Source organism: Phocoena phocoena, chromosome 1 (genome assembly GCF_963924675.1).
Source record: "Phocoena phocoena chromosome 1, mPhoPho1.1, whole genome shotgun sequence".
Classification (NCBI taxonomy): Eukaryota; Metazoa; Chordata; class Mammalia; order Artiodactyla; family Phocoenidae; genus Phocoena; species Phocoena phocoena.
The window spans coordinates 143,179,865-143,204,923 of NC_089219.1; the positions used below are offsets into that span (position 1 = coordinate 143,179,865).

A 25,059-nucleotide genomic window follows, 5' to 3' on the forward strand; every position below is an offset into this window, starting at 1 on the left:
TTTTTCACAGATGATATGATTATTCATTTAGTAAATCTTAAGCATCTACGAAGCAAATATGAGAACAAATAGATGAATTTATTAAGGTTGCAGGATATAAGGTCAATACACAAAGTCAACTGAATTCTTGTATATCAGCAACAAACAATTGGAAAATGAAATCAAGGAGATGATACCATATATAATAACATCAAAAAACCTGAAATACTAAGGGATATATTTAATAAAAGATCTCAAGATCTATACACTAAATACTATAAAATATTCTTGAAAGAAATTAAAGACAATTTAAGTAAATAAAGTGTTAGAGTATGTTGAAGGATTCAATCTTACAAAGATGCAAATTCTCCCTCAAATAATCTATAGATTCAAGACAAATCAATTCAAACCTAAGCAGGTATTTTGAAGAAATTGATAGACTGATTCTAAAAATTTGACAATACAAAATAGTTAAAGCAATGTGGAAAAGGAAGAACAAAGTTGGAAGACTTATACTAGCATTTTGATACTTTCTATAAAACTATTTTTATTAAGACAGTGTGATATTGATGTAGATATAGCAAAACAGATCAATGGAACAGAACAGACAGTCCAGATATAGATCCATACTTATGGAGACAACTGGTTTTCAGTAAACATACCAAAGCATTTCAATGGAGGCAAGGAATGTCTTTTCAACAAATGGTGCTGGAACAACTGGATATCCATATGGAAAACAAATGGACCTTATCACGATGCTTATCTTACCATACACAAAAATTAATTTTAGATGGATTACAGATTAAAAGTGAATGTTAAAATTATAAAATTTCTAGGAAAAAACATAGGAGAGTATTCACTAACTTGAAGTAGGCAAAAATTTCTTACGTAGTTCACAGAAAGCACTACCCATAAAAAATTACTAAGTTGGCATTCATGAAAATTAAAAATTTATTATCAAAAGACATTGCTAAGAAAATGAAGAGACAAGAAGTGAACTAGGAAAAATATTTGTTATGCATGTATCTGACAAAAGGACCAGTGTCCAGAATATGTAAAGAATTCTGTAAACCAATCAAAAAGCTGATGACACCAGATGAGGATGCAGAGCAATGGAAACTCTGATTCACTGCTTCTGGGAAGCAGAATGCACAGCCACTTTAAACAGTACTTTGACATTTTCTTATAAAGATAAACATATACTTACCATATAAATCAGCAATTCTACTCATAAGTATTTATACAGGGGAGTTGAAAATTTTGGTTCAGACAAAAACCTGTACACCAACCTCTATAGTAGCTTTATTCATTATCATCAAAAACTGGAAACAACCAAGATGTCATTCAACAGGTGAATGGATAAACAAACTGTGGTATATCTATGCAATGAATCACTACTCAAGTGATTCATACAATACGATGAGTGAAACAAGTGTATTTTGCTAAAGAAAAGAAGCCAGGCAAAAAGTCTACATATATAAGCTTTCAACTATATGACATGAAAAAAGCAAAACTATAAGAATGAAAGACAGATAGTGGCTTCTAGGAGTTGGGAAATTGAGAAGAAATTGACAATAAAGCTACATAAAGGAATTTTAGGGTGATGGAACTATTCTGTATGGTACTGGGGTAATGGATTCATGACCCTATGCATCTGTCAAATCCCCACTGAACCGTATAACACAAAAAGTAACTTTACCATATGCAAATATTAAAAACGCAACCATATGTCAGGTGATTACTGGAGGGAACACAAACTGTGATAAATGAGTCTAACTGTATTAAATACATATGACAGAACATCACTTAAGGGGATGTACCTAAAAAGTTGTTGACCTAAATGACTTTGGAAAACTGCATTTGCTAGACAGTGTAAGTACAAAAACAAAATGTAAGCAAATACTAACTCTAGTTGGCAAATTTGTTTCTCACAGGGGTGTAGGTTAGCAATTCTGAAACTGCATGTATATTAGAGTTGAAAAATTAGTAAATAAATTGTGATAACAGAATCTAGGTTTCTTACTATTTGAGAGAGAAGTTAGAAATAAGCAAGTGACAGGGGTTGGAGCGGGGCAGATTAGATGCTCTGATGCTGGATTAGAATCATCAATGTCAACATGAATTCATGTGTATTTTTAAGTATATACAAGTAGATAAATATAAATATATGGTTGCATATTGCTTTCCAATACCTTTGTCCAATAAAAGGAACCAGGGTTCCTTGAGGCAAAGGTTGGATTTAGGGCTCGTTCAAGGAAAATACAAGATGACCCTGGAGCATCTTTTGCTAGAAAATAATAAAGCACAAAAAAGAAAAACAGTAACAAAGAGAAAAAGAAGATGGAAAAGAAAAAAATGTTGAATATCCAAAGGATGTAGGAGTCAACTTAAAAGAGTTCTCGGTGGCTAAAGCTGGAATAATTTGAGCAAAATAACAACAACAGTATTAGATTATAATCCAAAGAAAATAAATACCTACAAATCCATACAGATATAAATAAATGTCAGTAACAAATGGGGGAGAAGGAACAAATCTTCCTCACAGAAAATTTCAAATAATGTATGTAGATACTTCCTCTTTCAGGAGGTGGAGCTTAATTTCCCTCCCCCTGAGTGTGAGATGGACTTAGTGAATGGATTCTGAAAAATAGAGTTTGGAAAAAGAAAAGAGTAAATTTACAGTGGAAACTGGGCAGACTAACTTAAACAAGTGATCAAGGCTAACATCACCAGTAAGTCATGTTGAGATCATTTGTCATCAGACATGATGTGAAGAGAAGGGAGCTTCCTCTGTTTTATAGCCTTCCAAAAATCCACAACTCTAGTCTAATCATGAGCAAACACCAGACGAGCTCAAACTCAGGAACATGTTAGAAAATACATGCCCAGTAGTACTTTTCAAACTATCAAGGTCATGAAAAACAGAAACAAAAATGATTGAGAAACTGTCACATATCAAAGGAGACTAAAGAGACATGACAACTCAATGCAATGTGGTGTTCTGGATTTGGTCCTAGAACAGAAAAACACAGTGAGTCAAAACTAGAGAAATCTGAATAACGTACAGACTTTAATGAATAATAAGGTACAAATATACATTCATTAATTGCGGCAACTGATGAATTTGAATAAAGTCTGCAGTGTAGTTACTAGGATTGCACCAATGTTAACTTTTTAGTTTTGACAAATATACCGTGGTTATGTGAGATGTTAACATTAAGGGAAGCTGGGAGAAGGAATCAAGCTGTAGGGGAACTCGATGGTATCTTTGCAACTTTTATGTAAATCAAAAATTATCCCAAAATAAAATTTAAAATACACTAACAACTCCCCTCCAAATTGGCAGAAGACTCCACAGTTACCTCACAAAAGAAGAGACAGAATGAAGCAAATGAGAAGTACTTAATTTTTTTAACATCACTAGTTGGCAAGGAACTGCAAATTAAAACCACACTGAGCTATCATTTCACAAACATGAGAATGGCTTGAATTACAGAGACTGACAGTAGAAAGTATTGCAAGCACGTGAAATAACCAGAACTTTCACACATTCTGGAGATACTGTAAAATGATAAAACCCCTTCAGAAAACTGGAAGTTACTTATAAAGTTAAGTGTAAACTTAGGATAGGACTCAGTAACTCCACTCTTGGTATTTAATCAAGAGAAATAAACAAACAGAACAGAAAAAGACTTGTATAAAATATTCATAGCAGCTTTATTCATACTAGTAAAGAAAATAGAAACAACACAGATATCAATCATCAGTGGAGAGTATAAACAAATTATGGTATATCTATGCAATGGATTCCTACTTAGCAATGAAAAGTACTGAATAATGGTATATGTAAAAATATGAATGAATTTTAAAATATTATTCTAAATAAAATAAATCAGACATTAAAATGAATCATTAAATTATTCAATTTATATGAAGTCCCACAACAGCAAGATTCATTTGTAGTGACAGAAATCAGAGCAATGGTTGCCTAGGTGTTGGAAGGAATTTACCGTAAAGAGACATGAGTGAGCTTTCTGGGGTAATGGAAGTGCTCTAAAATCATCCCTTGGATATCAAAACCTACAGATGCTCAAGTAATATAGTCGGCCCCCTGTATGCATGGATTCCACAGCCAAGGATATGGAGGGCCTATTATATACTTATTGAAAAAAATTTGTGTATAAGTGGACTTGCAGAGTTCAAAACCATGCTGTTCAGAGGTTGACTATATATCTTAATAGGGGTGTGAGTCATATGCTGAATGCATTTGTCAAAACTCTTTGAGGGCTTCCCTGGTGGCACAGTAGTTAAGAATCTGCCTGCCAATGCAGGGGACATGGGTTCAAGCCCTGGTCCAGGAAGATCCCACATGCTGCAGAGCAACTAAGCCCATGCACCACAACTACTGAGCCTGCGTTCTAGAGCCCACAAGCCACAAACTCTGAGCCCACATGCCACAAACTATTGAAGCCTGCGCACCTAGAGCCTGTGCTCCACAACAAGAGAAGCCACCACAATGAGAAGCCGCGCAATGCAACGAAGAGTAGGCTCCGCTCGCCGCAACTAGAGAAAGCCCACGCGCAGCAACAAAGACCCAACGCAGCCCAAAATTAATTAATTAATTAACTAAAAAAAAAAAAAAAACTCTTTGAACTGTACACTTAGGATCTATGCACTTCACCAAATGTAATATACCACAATTTTGAAAAATGCAAAAACATATGGGAAAGAGTGAAATTTTTACCCAAAGGAAAATGCAAAGTTTAAATGTCTCTGCTATAAAAGAAGGGCTAAAATGACTTTAGCTTAGTATAATTCCTGAGAATTAGAATGACAATGACAAAACAGAACAAAAAAGAGGTAGAAAAGAGGAAATAAAGATGATACTGAAATTAAAGGTACAGACATTTAAAAAAATAAAATTAAGACAGGATTATAAAAGCTGTTTTAAAAAAGCCATTAAATCGTATAACTTCTAGTAAGCTTGGTTAAGAAAAAAAGGGAAAATTTTTATAATATTAGTTTTCTTAGGAATGAGACATGAGACAACCTCAATTGCAGAAGGAATTAAAAGAATTATAAGGACATATTGCACACAAATCTATGACAATTAATTTGAAAAGCCAGTCAGGGGATAATTTTTAGCAAAATACAAAAGTTATTAACATTAACCAAAGTAAAGAGGAAACTTTTATTGGCCAATTTCTATAGAAGTGAATGAAAGGCAAGTAAGATCCATCAGATATTTTCATAGCTGAGGTCTATCAGACTTTCAAAGAATATAATTTATACTATTCCAGACCACAGAAAATCTGGACAGCATCCCAATTTTATATAAACTTAGTATAAACTAAATACCAAAACTTGATTAAAATAGATCAATTTTACTTAAGAAAGTAATTGCAAATATTCTAAATAAAATTTCAACAAATAGAATACAGCTACCTATCAACAAAAACCTGAAGCTAACTGAGTAGGGTATATTGTAGGTGTGCAAGAAGAGGTTCGAACTAGAAAATCTATCATCGTAATTTAGTGTTTCAGCAAATTGAAGGAAAACAACTCATATGACCCTATTAATAGATGTTGAAATGACATTTGATAATATTTAACAGCCAATCTCAGTAAAAAAATCTTTAGTTAAGATAGGAAGAGGGTACCACTGAAATATTTACTAAAACCAAGAGTCAAAAGTATTTTCAATGTCAAAATAATTGAAAGAACCCAGTAAAATTCAGGAATCAAGCAGAGATCTTATCACTACATTTATTCAATATTAGCCTGGAGAGTCTAGTGAAAACAATGAGATAAGAAAATTAAATAGTTGTTAGAAATATTGAAAATGAAGAGGTAAAACTATTTTGCTGATGGCATGATTGTGTACTTAAAAATCTAAGAGACTAAAAGAGAAAGCCTATGAGCATTGATAAGAGAATTTATGGAATGACTGCATACCAGGTAAGCAGACTGAACTCAATAGATTTTCTCTTCTCTAGTAACATATATCCTTAGAAAAAGAAAAAGCAGAAAACATTCCCTTTAAAATAACAGTATAAACTGAATTGAACGAGAAAGGCATGGAACCTAAGAAATCTATTAATCATATTGATCTTATTAATACTTGATGAGGGTGTAATTCAATTTGGTGGAGAAAAAATGTCTATTTAACAAAATTTCTCCCCAAACTGGGTACCCGTCCTGAAAAAATTAAAGTAATAATCCTAGCTCATGTCATGTATAAAAAAACAGGTAAAGTAGTAAATATAACTATAATTTTAATATTTCATTAGGGCTTCTGGGGAAGACATAAAAGCTAATAAAGAACTGTGGTGTGGCAGAAGACACTATAAATAAAGACAGTAAACAAATAACAGACTTAGAAAACATGTTTGCAATGCAGATGACAAATAAGGGTTTAAAAGCTATAATTATATAAAGAGAGCTTTAAAAATCGGCAAGAAACAGGCAACAGCCTAAGAGGAAAACGAGCAACAGATATAAATAGGCAATTCACAGATGAGCAAATCCAAATGGCCAATAAATACATATAAATATGTTGTTTAAATTCACTAATAGGGAAATTGAAAACTGAGTTAACAACAAACCATCCCTTTAAACCTATCAGACTGGCAAAAATTTTAAATAATGATATCATTGTCAGTGGGGATATGTGGAAAAAAGTATTTTTTGCGCTGCTGGTGGAAATGCAAATGGGTACAGCTTCTTCAGAAAGCAATCTGACAATATTTATTAAAGTTAAAAATACATAAACCTTTTGACCCAGCAATGTATCTCCTGGGTATATGTCCCATAGCAATATAACCACCAGTAAATAAATATATGTGAGCCCAGTTGTTTATTACAGTACTCTTTGTAGCGGTAAAAATATGTGTACACAAAGAAATAAGTTATGGTAATCCACAGGACACAATATTACTGTTCGTGTCTGCTAACCTGGAGAGACTCCCAAAAGCAACTCACGCATGAGAAAATATGCCCCCAAAAATGTATATAATATGGTTTCACTTTTGCAGAGCAAACAATGACAAAAACATATGCACATATGTGTGTATATGTGCACATATGTATGTTATATGTATATGTATAAATGTGAGATCTGGTTCAATAATCATCAGGGACTTTACAGAAGAATTCATGTAAGAGTACACTAGTTAGGAGGGTTTATACTTGCTCACATTGATGTTACTTCAAGTGGTTGGAGCAAGAGAGGCAATTATGGGAAGAAGAAGAAGAAAGACAGTAGGGACTAAAAGGAAAAGCAAAACGGAAATATTGTAGTGCAATGAAAGCATTCTGATAATCTCATTTACATAAAATTGTGTTTGTGTGTATATGCATATTTTCTGACCCATACGGACAAGGTGTAACTACACGCATTGAGTGTGCTCTTGTAAGCACTTTATGTGGACTAACTTACTTAACTGTCACAACAACCCCATGAGGTACATATTATTATTATTTTCATTTAACAAATTAGAAAACTAGAGCTTAAATAACTTTCCCAAAGTTACATGATTACTTAGCTCCTGGGCTTGGATTTGAACCCAGGCAGTGTTACCCTGAAGCCTTGGCTCTTAACCACTAGACATACTTGCTTGTAACCAATTTATGTCCAGGCCATATTATTAAGCTAAATACACAACTGAAATGTAATGTGTATAATATAATTTTATTTCAGTAAAAAGATAAACTCCTAGAGATATGTATGTTTGCTTGAGCAAGAAAAACGTTGTAGGAGTCTGTTGGCCTGTAGGCTGTTAATTTATTAGCTCTTGTAGGTGGGGATGGCTACATAGACTTTTATATCATTAATACATGTCTGATCAGTAGCCAGATAGTCTCCTACATAGTGAAAACAATTCATGAATCACTGAGGGTTTTTTTTGTTTTTCCTCATTTAGGGCTCTTTAACATTTAAGAAACATTTGTTCAGTGGGAATTTCAGACATGAAAAGCTTTTTGAAGGAGGAGGAATTTAGTGCATAGGTGAGATTTTGAGAAGTCATGGGAATAGTGTGAGAAAAAATTAGGGCAGAAAATTGCAAGCCATCTTCAAAACCTATTTTGCTGCAGTAACCGTGGCCAGCACAAGTGTCTTTGCATGAAAGCAGTGTTGATAAACCTAGAAGAGAGCATAGGTTTACACAGTCTCAAATGCCAGGATATTCTCTGGGCAGGCAGACACCTGCAACACTGAGGCTCTTAATGTTGTGAACCAGCGCTGTGAGAAGATGACATGGATGCTGTGTGGACACCTGACACAGCCCCAGCCTTGGTTCCAGCCTGGAAGTCCTCAACCAAATACTGGCCCCATCCAGAGATTGCTTTAGTCCATGTGGCTTATGAGTCCACAGGGTGTCAGAGCAGAGCTGTGCCTGGCAGAAGCATTCACCCCACCAGGTCCCTACACCTGCTTCAGGAACTTCATGCCACCACTACTTTGCCAGAAGCAAAATAAATGTCCCCATCCACAAAGGGGACACAGGTCCTTTCTCCTGCCCACTTCTTGGCAGCGGCTTTACTTGTGCCCTCCATGGATTTACTCACACTGGCGGAGGGGTGGGGGGATCCCCAACGCTGGGTATGCAGATTTGGCCCTTCTCTTCTGTGTCCTAATGACAAAACATCAAAGGCATCAGGGTATAGTGGTGGGAGACAAAACAAAACAAAACAGAGTATAATGTAAAATTTAGGGTTGGTTATTTGGGGTCAAACATAATCGCTACAATAGACCAACCTAGCTTTGAGCAACTTCTCTCATCCAAATTTTCTCACCTGGAAAAGAGTGCCTTATAAACCAAAAAAAAGAATTTTTTTAATGTATAATTGTTTTGCATCACTCCCATTGTTAGTGAACGTTAATGTCAAAACAAATCTGGAATTTGGGGCTTACTGAAAGACATCTGTTGATGGATGGACTTTAGCTATAATATGCATCCTTAGATGCTAAATCTGTTTGCAACATGCCCAGGCTCACTAACTAGGGCACTCAACTATTGACTATAATTGTTGGGGAGTTATTTAAAGTGAGATACTGCCATGTCTTTCCAGTTTCAAAATGTTTCAATGTAACTCAAGTCAAACTATAAAATAATATTGAAGTGACATACTTATGGCCAGGGGGTAGATATTAAAAGGAGATTCATTAAAGAGTCACTGAACTGACAAGTTCAGTTATGCACAGCTGGATAATACAGCAGGAATTCTCTTTGTCAAACAGAGGTACACAGAAAGATGTCTTTGTAATAGAGCTGGCTGGAGCCCAAAGAGCCCATGTATTTCCAAGACTAAATTTCTTTCCTAATTTAACTGTACAGGAAAAAAAAAAAATGCAACAACAAAAAACAAAGCCTTAGAGAAAGTTCCTAAAAGGCAAGATTGGTCAGTCGAAAGGGATTTACACAGCTGTCTCACAGTAGCAATAGTTCCATTAAAATGGAAGTCTCATATTTTAGGGTTACTTCCTTCAGTATAAAAATCTGTAGGCTGTGGAAAGCCATGTGTAAACAACCATACTCTTCATACTTGGATATTATGTAACTGGGCTGTCTCTTTTCATTCCTAGTAATTTCTTTTTACTTATGTGATTCTACTCCCACTGATAAAGCCAATTCTAGATTTACAGCTTCTGGGAAGGAAAGAACAAAGGAGCAAATCACTAACTTCTGAGTTTTAAAAGCCAAAGTCTTTATGTAAACATTAAAGTTGGAAAAATCATGATGTATGAAATTAAAGGTTTATTCTCTTCTATTTCAGAGAATGTAAAGATAATCTGGGCTGGGTAAAGGAGAGAAAAAGCAGAGAGAGAAAGAGAGATTAGATGCTCCTAAATCCTTGGGAAGGGGCCTTGTACACGCCCCCCATGCTAGGCCAAGTCAGGCAGAGGGGGAATGCACCTCCTCAGTCAGGTTTGGGGAATCCCAGAGGAGCCTGCGACCTGGAACTTACTTTGCAGATCTCAGTAAAGCAGAGCATTTCTTTAAAATGCACTATGCCCTGCTCAGCATGGTAGCATTTGAGTAGCAATGGCTGCCTACGGTTTCCAGCCAAAGGGGGATGGAGACAGCATCAGAGAGCCCCTGTGGACCCAGGAGAACACAAGGGAACAGCCATACACTTCTCATGTCTCCTGAGAGGGGCTCAGAAATTGTCAGACAGACTTGATGAGTCCTGATGTTTAGGGCAAGAAGGATAAAACTTGGGAGGACTCAATAACCAGATATGGCACGACTAGTGCTACCAAGGTAGTTGTCAAAATATCCATGCCAAGGACTTGGACCTCTGAAAGCTCCCAGACCTAGAAGTAAACCTGGGATTTGAGAAGATCCTGAATTGACTGAAAAGACCCTGAAACAATGGAAGAAACTCCAAATTAACCCAAGATTAAATTTCTCCCAAGTAAAATAGGGAACATGAAATAAAAGTTAAGTTCACTTCATAGGAAAGTCAAATTATATTTCTTAAACATTTGAGTTTATAGGTAGAGAATCATAAGTACTTCACATGACTACCTCAAGCACAATTTTCTCACTGTCCAAAAATAGAAGACAATTACTGTAAAGTTAAAATAAATGTTCTTAATATCCAATATCCAGGTATCATCTATCAATGAAAATATACATTCTGTGATTCTTTTTAACTTGGATCATTTAAAATTATTGAAATGACTAAATCTTCTCATCATTATTGAAATGTGTTTGATTATTAGAGTAAAGGCAGACCAGGAGTCTTATAAAATGAAATTAAAAGGTGATATCCTATGTATGACATTTTAGTTGGACAGTCTTTAATCCCAATTATTTGTTTGAGGGTACGTGATGGGAACAAAGAATAAAGCATAAGGAAAGTTTTTAGAATTCATACATCCAAATGATTACCATCCTGAAATATTCACCCTGGAAAACCATTGAGATCTAAAGGTATTGATGCTGAAAATATTTCTGGAATCCTCTTTTGAAATTGGCTTCTGAGATGGTACATGAGCCCCACAAGAAAATAGGTGTTGTCACTAGAGTTTAACCAATTTACAAGACATTCAAGAAAGGTAGTCTAAAAGTCTTTGTAGTCAGACTTTATCTTTGATTATTAATATTTCCAAGCTTGATACACTTATTCAATAAACTGATCCCAATTCAATAAATTGGTCCCAGTATTAACGGAGTTCACAGTACAAAACTATCCTTAAAGAATGCCCCCACTGAAAATATCCAAAACATCACACATCTGAAGGACACCTATCGAGCTACCAAAGGATTGGCATATATGGTAGAAAATGCACACTCATTCAACAAGGGAGGAAAAGACAGTTAATACTATGAACTTTGACCAATAGATCTATGATGACTCGTGTTGAACTAAATCCTCTTAACTTTTTCTTTTCTTAATAAAATATGGTCAGAAATTGTGGTCTCTTTTTTAAAAGCAAAAAAATAATATCGCATCAAAGAAAGGAAGAAAAGAATAACAGAGGCAAACCAGCTGGAGTATTCTCCATGGAGAATAACCAAGCATTCTGAAAAATTGACAATGTACGAAGAGATGACCTACAACATCTCTAAACTAAATCTCTCTAACAGTCTTCCCTCCCTGCCACCCAAAAGGAACGCTTTGGTATGTCTGAATGCTCAACCTCTAATTCCAGCCATACAGAAGATGAATTAATTGAAATATGTTCCAAATGAAAATTTTAAATATTATGTTAATATTCATGAGCAGAGTGTTTAATATTCAACAAACATGAATGCATCAGCACCGACCAATTAGAACAGATTCGGCAATTAACAGGCACTAGCCATTAACAACTGACATTGTCATACTGGACACCTTATCTGAGCCCTGCTCATGGCTGTTTCTTAAGGAAAGAAATAACTCCTTTTTACATAGAAAGAGATGTTTTTTCTTTATGTGAACTCACTAAGAAACAGTCTCTAATTGCATCTTATTTTTTGAAAAGTCTATATTTTGCTTCAGAAAAGGTAAAAACAAACTGTAAAAGTAGGTAATTTTATCCACTCAGAAGACTTTAAAAGCAAAGTGATATCACTCTATCAGACAGAAAAGGGCCTCCTAAGTTTTTTCTTTTTTTTTAATTGAAGTATAGTTGATGTATAAGTTACAGGTGTATAATATAGTGATTCACAATTTTTAAAAGTTATATTCCATTTATAGTTATTATAAAATATTGGCTATATTCCCTGTGTTGTACAATATATCCCTGTAGCTTATTTTATACATAATAGTTTGTACCTCTTAATTTCCTAACCCTATATTACCACCCCCCCTTCCTACTTCCCATTGGTAACCACGAGTTTGTTCTCTATATCTGTGTTTGTTTCTTTTTTATTATAAAAATTACATGGAGTCTAGGTTCTGCTGGAGGAAACCATACTAAACCAGTTACTGATAATAGTGGAATAAGGATAAAAGGGCTCATTTTCTCAGGTACTTAGGAGGTAGAAGATTATAAAATACCCAAAGAGCGACGAGTATTTCTTAGATTCCTTTTTTTTTCATGTTGAAAGAGAACTGCATTCCATGGGTGCTTACCAGACCTAGCCAGCTTCATCTCTCACTTGCAGTGGCTCCTAACACTCTCTGTCTTTCTTTCTCTCTCTCTTTCTCTCTCTCTCTCTCTCTCTCTCTCTGATTTTGCTCTTAACTCCATTCATTGGCCATGTAGCAGTCAGAGCGATCTTTTAAAGCTGTAAGTCTGATTATGCCCCTTCGCTACATAAAACTTTTCAAGAAGTTTCTATTGCTTTTAAAATGAAAGATGAACTCCTAAGCTTGACTACATGGCCCTGCATGATTGGTCCTGTATATTTCTCCAATCTCATTTTGAACCTCTCTCCCTTTCACTCACTGTCTTCCTGCTACACAGGACAAAGTTCTTCCCATCCTCTGGCTGTGCACGTATATTCCTTCCATTGTCTTCACTAGCTCTTTCCTACTTATCCCTCAATTTCAGCTAAACTGTCACTTTTAAAAGGTCTTCCTTGAATCTCCAATTAATTTTTCTTATCATTATGAACTCATGGATTTAAACATTTGATGGATTTAGTTCATTGCAATTATTATCCTGTTCAAATTGTCTCATTTTTAGCTAATAGTAGCCTTTTAAAATTGGTTTCATATTCATGAATCAATGATATAGCCCTATTAGCCTTAAGGGCCTTTTCACTATATGATATAAGATGTTTCATGTTCGTTTTCTGCATATCTTTATCCACAGTTGGACCCACCACACATTTCCCAAAGCTATCTTAGCTTCTTTAGTGGGAAAACAGTATATCAAGACCACAATTTTGGTGCTAAAGATTCTCATTGTTATTGGGTGCTTGGTAATTTTTTCAAAGCCCTTCCAGTGGACACAGCTGAGAAATATATTTATAACTATATCTATATCATACATACTATATTACATACCTACTCTATTACATATGTTCTCAACTGCATATATATAATATATTATATATGTGTGTATATTAAATACCTTATGTTAATACTGATATTTCAAATTCAAATTCAGTACTAAAACGTTTATGCTTAACTTCTTCCATATCATCTGTATCTCATTTTTTCCATAAGAATCCTGCTTCTCAAGGTCACAAAAGATGATAAAATTAGAGTATACCATAATTACTCATTTTTTAAATTCATGTTACATGTAGAATAATCTCAAGATAACAACATTAATATTACCAGCAATATGATTACTGACTACATTTAAAATATTTTTGGCCCACATGACCATATCAATAGATGCAGAAAAAGGATTTGAAAAAAATTAAAATCCACCCATAATAAAAACTCTTAGCAAACTGCATCATATATTATAATGATTATAATAGAAATAAACTTATTTAACCTGATAAAGGATATCTACAAAAAGTCCTATAGCTAACACCATATCTAATGATGATGATTCAATATTTTCCACCTAAGATCAGGAACAAGTCAAAGATGTTTGTTCTCACCACTCCTACTCAACATGGTACTGAAAGCCCTAGCCAGTACAATAAGGCAAATAAAAGGCGCATGTATTGGAAAGAAAATAAATAAATAAAACTGTCTCTATTCCTACACTGTATGATCTAAATTAAAAAAATCTAAAAAACGTCCAGGTAAAGCTCCTAGAACTAAGAAATGAGCTTAGCAAATTTGCAAGATAAATGGCAATACACAAAAACAATCTAACATACACCTATATACCAGCAATAAAAATAAGAAATATAATTTGTAAAGTACCACTTATAAGAGCTCCCAAAAATGAAATACCTAGGTATGAATCTAACAAAAAATGTAGTCTACATGATAAAAAATAAAAAATACTGATGAAAGAAATCAAGAGCTAAATAAGTGGATTAAATGGCTCAAATATCATTGAGATGTCAATGTTCCCCAAATTTATCTATAGAGTTACTTCTTATCCCAATCAAACTTGCAGTAAGATTTTTATAGGTATTGTCAAGTTGAGTCAAAATTTTATATAGAAAAAGGATGTAGAAAACCACTTTGAGAAAGAAGAACAAATTTAGAGGCCTTACATTATCTGGTTTTATGACTTACTGTAAAGTTATACTAACTAAGACAGTATGGTATTAGTGAAAGTATACACACATAAATTAATGGGACAAAATAGAGAGTCTAGAAATAGACCTACAAAAATACAGTCAACTGACTTTTGATACAAGTACAAAGGCAATTCTATGGATAAAAGATAGGTTTTCTTCCACAAACAGTGCTGAAACAATTGGATATTCATATGCAAAAATATATGCCTCAAGCCACTCTTCATAACTTATAAAAAAAATTAAAGTGGATCATGGACCTAGATGTAAAACATAAAATTACAAATCTTCTGACAAAAGAAAACACAGGAGAAAATGCTCATGAGTTTGGTTTAGGAATAGAATTCTTAGACATAACACTGAGAGCTTGATCCATAAGAGAAAAAAAATAGATCAATTATATCTCATCATAACTAGAACAGCTTTCTCTATAAAAGATGGTTAAGAAAGTGAAAGGTAAACTACAGGAAATATCTTCAAATTACCAATCCAACAAAGGATTTATACCCATAATTTTAAAAGAACTCTCAGAATAACAATAAGAAAACAAATATCCAACGAAAAATGGTCAAGAGATTTGAGCATTTCACCAAACAAGATATTCAGATCACAAATAAGCACGTGAAAAAATGCTCACCATCTAAAAACCATAATGAGATGCCATTACGCACTTCTTAGAATGGATAAGAAATAAAAACAACAAAACAAACAATAAACTGACTGATAATGCCAAGTGCTGACAAGGAGGCCAAGAAACTAGAACTCTTGTACATTGCTGGTCGGAATGCAAATTGGTAAAGTCGGTTTGGAAGAGAGTTTGGCAGTTTCTTATAAAGTTAAATGTACATTTACAATATTCTGCAATCCCATTCCTAGGAATTCATTTACCCTAGAAAAATGAAAACTTACATTCACACAAAAACCTGCATTTACAGTGTATCACGTTTAGAGCAGCATTGTTTATAATCACCAAAAACTGGAAACAGCCTGAACGTTCTTCATCGGTGAATAAACCAACAAACTCTGGTACAATAAAATATTGCTTGGCAATAAAAAGAAACAAACTATTGATAGACATGGATGAGTCACAAATGCATTCTGCTCAGTGAAAGAAACCAGACTCAGAAGGTGCAAACTGTATTATTTCACTTATATGACTTTCTGGAAAAGGCAAAACTATAGAGATAAAAACAGGTAAGTGTTCCCAGGGATTAGGGATGGGGGAGGCTTTTACTACGAACAAGCAGCATGAGGGAGTATTCTGGCAATGAAGGAGCTGTTCTTTATCTTGATTGTGGTGATGGTTACAAGACTCTATACATTTGTGGAAACTTGCAGATCTATGCACACAAAAATTAGTGAATTTTACTTTATGTAGGTTTTTAATAGTTCAAAATATATATACAAAATAAAAATCTGTGTTTTGTGAGCAGACTATCTTACCCTGAAGAAGTGAGAATCCTGTACCTTTCTCAAAAATAAAACAAATCTTAAAAACATAAAGGAAAAGAAGCAAAAACTTTTCCAAGATTGCACTACTCAGAACTCTAAAACGTCAAGGTGTGGAAAGTTTACCGTCTGCTTTTATCCATGACTGTTCAATTTATCTTGACCTCTCACCTCGGGTTTCAAAACAACAAAAACAGCCTAGTGAAAACTAAACATTTTGGCATCATACAATTCAATGACCTGTAATTGCACCTCCATTAGCTCTGCTCCACCAAGTCTAACCTTAGAGGCTGTTTCTCTCACACGAGGGAGGAGTAATAAGGATAACCCTATGTGAGCCATATTCTCACAGAATAAGGTTTTCTCTAAGTTTCAATCTATTCAATTCAAAATGCATCTAAGCCCTCAATTCCAAGATTTCCTCTTCGAGCCGATATTTTCATAAAATGCCATCAACCAAAAGTATCATACAGAACATGTGGCAACGTTAAGCTATTACATGAAAATTAAGAACGGAGCTAAAAGAATGTTGCACAGACGGAGCTGCTGAGAAAAAATCAACACATTTCAAAATCACCTAGTGTATAACTTGTGTAAGATATTTGGACCCTGCTGCTATATAGTTTTCTGGTTTTCTCTTGCACCTGTAAATTGTGGTTCTTACTGGCTAAAATCTTCAATCATACCAAGAAGACTTCTGATTATTAGACACAAATCAACAGATATAACCATACCCTGAGTCTCAAGATCTATGCCTGTAAGATGTAGCTTATCAGCCTTTGAGGAGCTATAGAGCAGAGTTTTACCTGATACTGCCAATTTGTTAATTGGTTATACGTGTGTGTGTGTGTGTGTGTGTGTGTGTGTGTGTGTGTGTGTATTTATTTATTTATATATATACACACACAAATATATATACAAATAAATAAATTTATTTATATAGTATATAAATAAAATAAGATATATAAAATAAAATTGTCAAATCCATGTCATTTTAGACAAGGAAGATGGCCAAGAGTGTGCCTGTGGCCTTGACTCCCTTGTAAAACAACAAATTTAATGAGCAAATATCAGCACCTTTACTCTCTAGAAGTGTCTGGGATACACTGATAGTATAGGAGTCAGAGAATTCCAGACACGCAGGTTTTCTGCACACCTAACTGGGGCTGAACCTAGTTGCAGTATCTCTTTTTGTGTGCCTGATTGGTTGGGTCTCTGTAGAAGGCACAAAACAAGGTAAGTGTTAGTTAGCGCTCAAGTTTAAGGGTCCTATTAAGGCATGAGAGAAGCAGATGAATCATATATTTCTAGATAAAAATCAGAGATAGTCATCAAACCATTAGATAAATTACACTAGATGCAAAGTCTTATTTCATATCTGATCTTCTCCTTAGACAATTCTGCCTAATCTCTGACTTATTATTCATATTATGCAGTAAATGAAGTTAATGTGCAACGCTCTCTACTTCAGAGGTGAGAAAAAAATGAAATTATATATGTAGAAACACTTTAAAAAGAAAACGGCACTAGACAGATGAAAGATAATATTTTTTTAAGAGCCACTGCTCACACTCTCCCAAATACATAGTAATTTTCCAGCTAGTAAATCTAACAGCTAGATTGTTATTTCATATCTGTGATGCTCAAACATTGCTTAAGCTAGTATAAACAGTAGTGTAAAAATGATGGTTCTGCCAAGTGCTTTGCGCTTACGCTGATAACAAATGGACACAATAAATTAAATCATCGACATACACCATCCACTTAAAACTTGGACTTTTGCAGGCACCAAGGGAAGATGTCGTAGGAAACATTTTGAAGATGAACAATTTTCTGTCCTTAAACTCTCCAAAACCATTTCTCCTGAGAATGACCTTGCTGGCTATGGTGGGTTTCCTAAAATGATTTAACAGAGGATGAAAAGGGGAATTAATTGGCCAGTGTTTCCACTATCTTAGTCATCAAAGACTACAGAACAGTCCGTCAAATTAATTTAGACCACCTAACACATCAAAAACACCACAAAAAAACTTTATTACTTTCAAGCCGTGCATTCTGATTGCCTTATTCTTTTTTTTTGTTTGTTTTGTTTTTTTTTTAATTTTTTTAACATCTTTATTGGAGTATAATTGCTTTTAAATGGTGTGTTAGTTTCTGCTTTATAAAAAAGTGAATCAGCTATACATATACACATATCGCCATATCGCCTCCCTCTTGTGTCTCCCTCCCACCCTCCCTATCCCAGCCCTCTAGGTGGTCACAAAGCACCGAGCTGATCTCCTTGTGCTATGCGGCTGCTTCCCACTAGCTATCTATTTTACATTTGGTATTGTATATATGTCCATGCCACTCTCTCACTTTGTCCCAGCTTACCCTTTCTCCACCCTGTGTCCTCAAGGCCATTCTCTATGTCTGCGTCTTTATTCTTGTCCTGCCCCTAGGTTCTTCAGAACCATATTTTGTTTGTTTGTTTTTAGATTCCATATATATGTGTTAGCTTAGGGTATTTATTTTTCTCTTTCTGACTTACTTCACTCTGTATGACAGTCTCTAGGTCCATCCACCTCACTACAGATAACTCAATTTCATTTCTTTTTATGGCTGAGTAATATTCCATTGTATATATGTACCACATCTTCTTTATCCATGCATCTGTTGATGAACACTTAAGCTGCTTCCATGTCCTGGCTATTGTAAATAGAGCTGCAATGAACATTGTGGTACATGACTGTTTTTGAATTATGGTTTTCTCTAGGCATATGCCCAGTAGTGGGATTGCTGGGTCGTATGGTAGTTTTACTTTTAGTTTTTTAAGGAACCTCCATACTGTTCTCCATAGTGGCTGTATCAATTTACATTCCCATCAACAGTGCAAGAGGGATCGCTTTTCTCCACACCCTCTCCAACATTTATTGTTTGTAGATTTTTTTGATGATGGCCATTCTGACAGGTGTGAGGTGATACCTCACTGTAGTTTTGATTTGCATTTCTCTAATGATTAGTGATGTTGAGCATCCTTTCATGTGTTTGTTGGCAATCTGTATATCTTCTTTGGAGAAATGTCTATTTAGGTCTTCTGCCCATATTTGGATTGGATTGTTTGTTTTTTTGATATTGAGCTGCATGAGCTGCTTGTAAATTTTGGAGATTAATCCTCTGTCAGTGGCTTCATTTGCAAATATTTTCTCCCATTCTGAGGGTTGTCTTTTTGTCTTGTTTATGGTTTCCTTTGCTGTGCCAAAGCTTTTAAGTTTCATTAGATCCCATTTGTTTATTTGTGTTTTTATTTCCATTTCTCTCGGAGGTGGGTCAAAAACGATCTTGCTGTGATTTATGTCATAGAGTGTTCTGCCTATGTTTTCTTCTAAGAGTTTTATAGTGTCTGGCCTTACATTTAGGTCTTTAATCCATTTTGAGTTTATTTCTGTGTATGGTGTTAGGGAATGTTCTAACTTCATTCTTTTACATGTAGCTGTCCAGTTTTCCCAGCACCACCGATTGAAGAGGCTGTCTTTTCTCCATTGTATATTCTTGCCTCCTTTATCAAAAATAAGGTGACCAGGTGTGTGTCAGTTTATCTCTGGGCTTTCTATCCTGTTCCATTGATCTATATTTCTGTTTTTCTGTCAGTACCATACTGTCTTGATTACTGTAGCTTTGTAGTATAGTCTGAAGTCAGGGAGCCTGATTCCTCCAGCTCCGCTTTTCTTTCTCAAGATTGCTTTGGTTATTCGGGGTCTTTTGTGATTCCATACAAATTGTGAAATTTTTTGTTCTAGTTCTGTGAAAAATGCTATTGGTAGTTTGATAGGGATTGCATTGAATATGTAGATTGCTTTGGGTCCTATAGTCATTTTCACAATGTTGATTCCTCAAATCCAAGAACATGGTATATCTCTCCATCTGTTTGTATCATCTTTAATTTATTTCATCAGTGTCTTATGGTTTTCTGCATACAGGTCTTTTGCCTCCTTATGTAGGTTTATGCTTAGGTATTTTAGTCTTCTTGTTTCAATGGTAAATGGGAGTGTTTCCTTAATTTCTCTTCTATATTTTTCATCATTAGTGTATAGGAATGCAAGAGATTTCTGTGCATTAATTTTGGTTCCTGCTACTTTACCAAATTCATTGATTAGCTCTAGTAGTTTTCTGGTAGCATCTTTAGGATTCTCTCTATATAGTATCATGTCATTGGCAAACAGTGACAGCTTTACTTCTTCTTTTCCAATTTGTGCTCCTTTTATTTCTTTTTCTTCTCTGATTGCTGTGGCTAAAACTTCCAAAACTATGTTGAATAATAGTGGTGAGAGTGGACAAACTTGTCTTGTTCCTGATCTTAGTGGAAATGGTTTCAGTTTTTTACCACTGAGAACAATGTTGGCTGTGGGTTTGTCATATATGGCCTTTATTATGTTGAGGTAAGTTCCCTCTATGTCTACTTTCTGGAGGGTTTTTATCATAAATGGGTGTTGAATTTTGTCAAAAGCATTTTCTGCATCTATTGAGATGATCATATGGTTTTTCTCCTTCAATCTGTTAATATGGTTTATTACATTGATTGATTTGTGTATATTGAAGAATCCTTGCATTATTACAAGCAACTATATGCCAATACAATGGATAACCTGGAAGAAGTGGACAAATTCTGAGAAAAGCACAACCTTCTGAGACTGAACCAGGAAGAAATAGAAAATATAAACAGACCAATCACAAGAACTGAACTTGAAACTGTGATTAAAAATCTTCCAACAAACAAAAGCCTAGGACCAGATGGCTTCACAGGTGAATTCTATCAAACATTCAGAAAAGAGCTAACACCTATCCTTCTCAAACTCTTCCAAAATATAGCAAAGGGAGGAACACTCTCAAACTCATTCTATGAGGCCACCATCACCCTGATACCAAAACCAGACAAAGATGTCACAAAAACAGAAAACTACTGGCCAATATCACTGATGAATATAGATGCAAAAATCCTCAAGAAAATACTAGCAAACAGAATCCAGCAGCACATTAAAAGGATCGTACACCATGAACAAGTGCGGCTTATCCCAGGAATGCCTTATTCTTTTACTACACTTGTAATAGCTTTGCTTTACAATTTTCTTATATGAGGAGCTCACTAGGTGGTGAATAGATATTTCTATTGAGTTGCATCTTTGGATAGCATTTAGCACAAGCAAGGAATTTAGGTTATTTTAAACATCTAGAATTACTAGAATGACAATTTTAGAAAAGTCTCTAAAGCTCATGTAGTTTAACCATCTTACAGGCCAAGCAGTTAACGTAAATTATCTAATTTAATCTTTACAATTATTCTAAGAGGCACAAATTATTAACCCCATTTATGGGGAACCAGATGCTTAGAGTTCAAGTAATTTGCTCAAGGTCACCTGGTTTATAAGTGAGGATTCTGGAATTCCAATACACATTTGTCTGATTCAAAATACTTTCTTTTCCCTCCACATTGAACCTCCTCATCTACCAGTGGTAGGAAGTTTATTCCTCCTGATACAGCAAATCTTTAGACAGTTCTGGCAACAGATATTTCTGATGTCAAACAACTAACTAGGAAAAATATAATATGCCATAAAAATTCAAATTGTCATTTGTTATCAATAACTATATCCTGGGCTTCCCTGGTGGCGCAGTGGTTGAGAATCTGCCTGCTAATGCAGGGGACACGGGTTCGAGCCCTGGTCTGGGAGGATCCCACATGCCACGGAGCAACTAGGCCGGTGAGCCACAACTACTGAGCCTGCGCGTCTGGAGCCTGTGCTCCACAACAAGAGAGGCCACGATAGTGAGAGGCCCGCGCACCGCGATGAAGAGTGGCCCCCGCTTGCCACAACTAGAGAAAGCCCTCGCACAGAAACGAAGACCCCACACAGCAAAAATAAGTAAATTAATTAATAAACTCCTACTCCCAACATCTTCTTTAAAAAAAATAAAAATAAATAACAATATCCTGATTGGTGTTGGGGGGTTGGGGGTGGGGGGAGGAAGGGACAACCTAAGACTATATTTTCCTTTTGAAGATAATTCTCAAAATCATTCTACCATACTTTGGCTTTCAGATTATAATCAAATGCCTTCCCTTTGCTTAAAAAGGAAGGCTTAAAAGACTTCCCTAATATTGCATCATTTCTTGACTGGGGTCTCAGAATTCTACCTAATAAATCCAGGTGATTTTAGCCTGAAAAAATGCTCATGTAGACAATATCAACCAACTTTCTAATTCTTAAAAGATCTTCCAAATGATTCCTATAGAATATCTTTTTCTAATTATAGTTACATTCTGATAGATCTGTCCGGATAAATTACTTGTAAAATACATCTCTAAGTAGGAAACTAAACTGAGTAGTTAATGGGATAATTTAAGCTTATTCAAATGTTATATATGATTATCCAAAAGTCTTTTTACCTTGATGATAATTGTTGCTTAGTTACAGCTTCTATCATCTCCTACCCAAAGGATCCCACCATCACTTCTAATAAGATGCAATAAAATCATGTGTACAGCATTCTTGTTTCCTACTTGTGGTAGCAGAAGGACATGTGTTTAGTTTAACAAGTATCTATAGCAAGTGATCTAGAAAACATTGAAGTACTAGAATAGTGTTATCTGGCATCATATGAGACAAAGATGGCATCTGTAATGAGTTTCCATTACCTCTTCAGCTCTCTCCCACTCAATGCCTTTCTCCATATTTTCTGCTTCTCTTCTGTCACTCCAGAAACACTTGGTTTGACTCCAAGAATCTCTCCATCCACTCACCTCTCAGTTTATTTTCATGCCCCTTACACCTAAAAATGTGATCTCCCCCATCTGAGGACTTGGCCAGTGTCTTGACCTACCCATTATTCCTCAGCAGAGGGGGCTCCAAAATTGCTAATTCCAAGTCTCAATGCCACAAACTAGCACCTGGAAATTACATACTGATTGGAAATAAGCTGATCTTTTACATACTGATTTGCTCCAAAAACATTACCCTTCAGATAAACAGTAAGTTGGACAAACTTTTTTGTATTTCAAAAGAAAAACAACCAAGAATAGAAATCAATTAGAAAATTGATTTTTAAAGAAATCCCCTCTTGAAAACAGCAAAACAGTGTAACCCTATTATTGTACAGTTCTTTGTTAAACAATTCAATCACATTCATATGTAAGTTCATGTAAGTTCCTGTTATGTAAATGATTACTGTACAATCAGGATAACTGTCCTATTATGCAACACCAGCATACATTCAACATTTAAAAACTATTTATTAAGTATGTAGTCTATGCCAGGCACTAAAGATAGACTTAGCTATACTTAATAATTACATAGGATTATGCTGTTGATGAGCTTGCTTTACCTTTCCAAGACCATAACAATATTACTATGGAATACTAAATATTGTTATATAGAAGTCTTATATACAGACATCTAAACAATTTTCAAACAAAACTCCTTACCAAAGAAATTATGGAAATGTAAAGATTTTAAAAGGCCTTAGTTCCCAAGTTTTAAACTATCATACCTTTCCTTCCCCATATCTAAAATTCTAAGCCACCTCTTCCCTACAATACAAATTAGATTCACTAAGGAAAGAGCTAATATTCTCTCTAAGTAAATTACAAATAATGTGTGTCAATTTATTTATGAAAAAAATTGATTACAGGGTTAGCCATAACATGAAACCAAAGTATACATCATTCAAATGACCAGAATCCAAATGTAATGGAATTTATAGATACTAATGTTGATCGATTTTGCATTGCCAGAAGTAATACATCACACAGTAAAAGCCTGATATAACATGCCTATTGTATAAAACATGCCCACGTCAACGTACAATTTATTTGTGTTGCAAGATCATGCAAAAAAATTCCAGTAACTAACCCTCTGTTGGAACCACCCATTGAGTTTAATTATAGACTTGTCTATAATGAAGACTCCCTACATCAAATACTTGCTTGGAAATCTACTCCACATACGCTAGAAGTTTTGAAAATAGTAAGATACTTGATTATTGCAAAAATACTTACAGTAGAAGTTCCTTCTTGCTTGTGGGTTCATCATTTGGGGATGTTTTCATCAGGAGTCATCATGCTTTTGATCTTTAATGCCGTTCTTCCTCCAAGGTTTCTTGTCGGTAATTTCCCCAGCAGAGTCACTTGTACTAACAAGCCATTGTCCCATATTGTTTCCTTTTTATGTGTGAATGTTACCCTGTAGATTGATTTCCTGTCCAAAAACAGTCAAAAATGAACAAACGCTGCTGTATGCAAGTGAAATGTGCTACTCAAATACTCTGTTTTTGCAGTTTGGTTCAGGAAGAAATTCCCTGATGGAAAGGAGGAACTATATTGCAGTGCTCCAGAGAACTTAAAAGACAGAAGTTTCTTCCTTATAAATGAGCATATCAAAATTGCCAGCATCATTTACTCTCACTAGTTTGTGACTCAAGCACTACTGCGCCCGAAGCATCCATGTACTGTGTGCGGCCTAAAGACACTCCCAATTGCCACAGTAACAATATCCCAACTATATTTTAAAATCAGGCTTAGTATGCTTTGAAGTACATAATGTTTTCCATTCCTGAAAGGACAAAGAGATCTACATTGTCAAAGTTTATTTTTAAGCTCATATGCTTGCTAAGTGCAGTGGCGAACAGGCTTTCCGTGCCTGTAGTACCATTGCTGGAACCTATTAATGCAAACAGATGAGTCGTTGGCTTGGTTCCACATAGGCTCTTATTTCTTTTCTTAAGCCTTATCTAAATTGCATTGATTATAATTTCTTAAATCAAGAATGCTATCACTTTTCTGAGCTTGCTTGTTTTAATTTTATCAGTACAGAAGCAATGCAAGAAAGGCAAATAGGAGGAAGGTTTCAAATAGTTTTTGCTGAGATAAGAAAGTTAGTAATTAGAGGTAGCTTCTGTTTCTGGAGTAAGTTTGAGGGGCATTTGGAGACAATAAAAATGACAACAAATTTTAAATAAAGGAGCCAAAGATAAAGAATGAAAGGGAGAGTAAGAGTAAGGAGAGAGA

At 35.0% G+C, this 25,059-nt stretch overlaps 1 protein-coding gene across 1 annotated transcript in view; it reads right to left on the reverse strand.

Annotated features, from left to right (window-relative positions):
* The window catches only part of KCNK2 (potassium two pore domain channel subfamily K member 2), a 225,151-nt gene extending 200,714 nt beyond the window's left edge, over positions 1-24,437 (reverse strand). The window contains exon 1 of the mRNA XM_065876668.1: positions 24,052-24,437. Within this exon, the coding sequence (XP_065732740.1) occupies positions 24,052-24,085 (34 nt within the window). The 5' untranslated portion in view covers positions 24,086-24,437. The remainder of the gene's footprint in view (positions 1-24,051) is intronic.
* Positions 24,438-25,059: the final 622 nt, after the last annotated feature.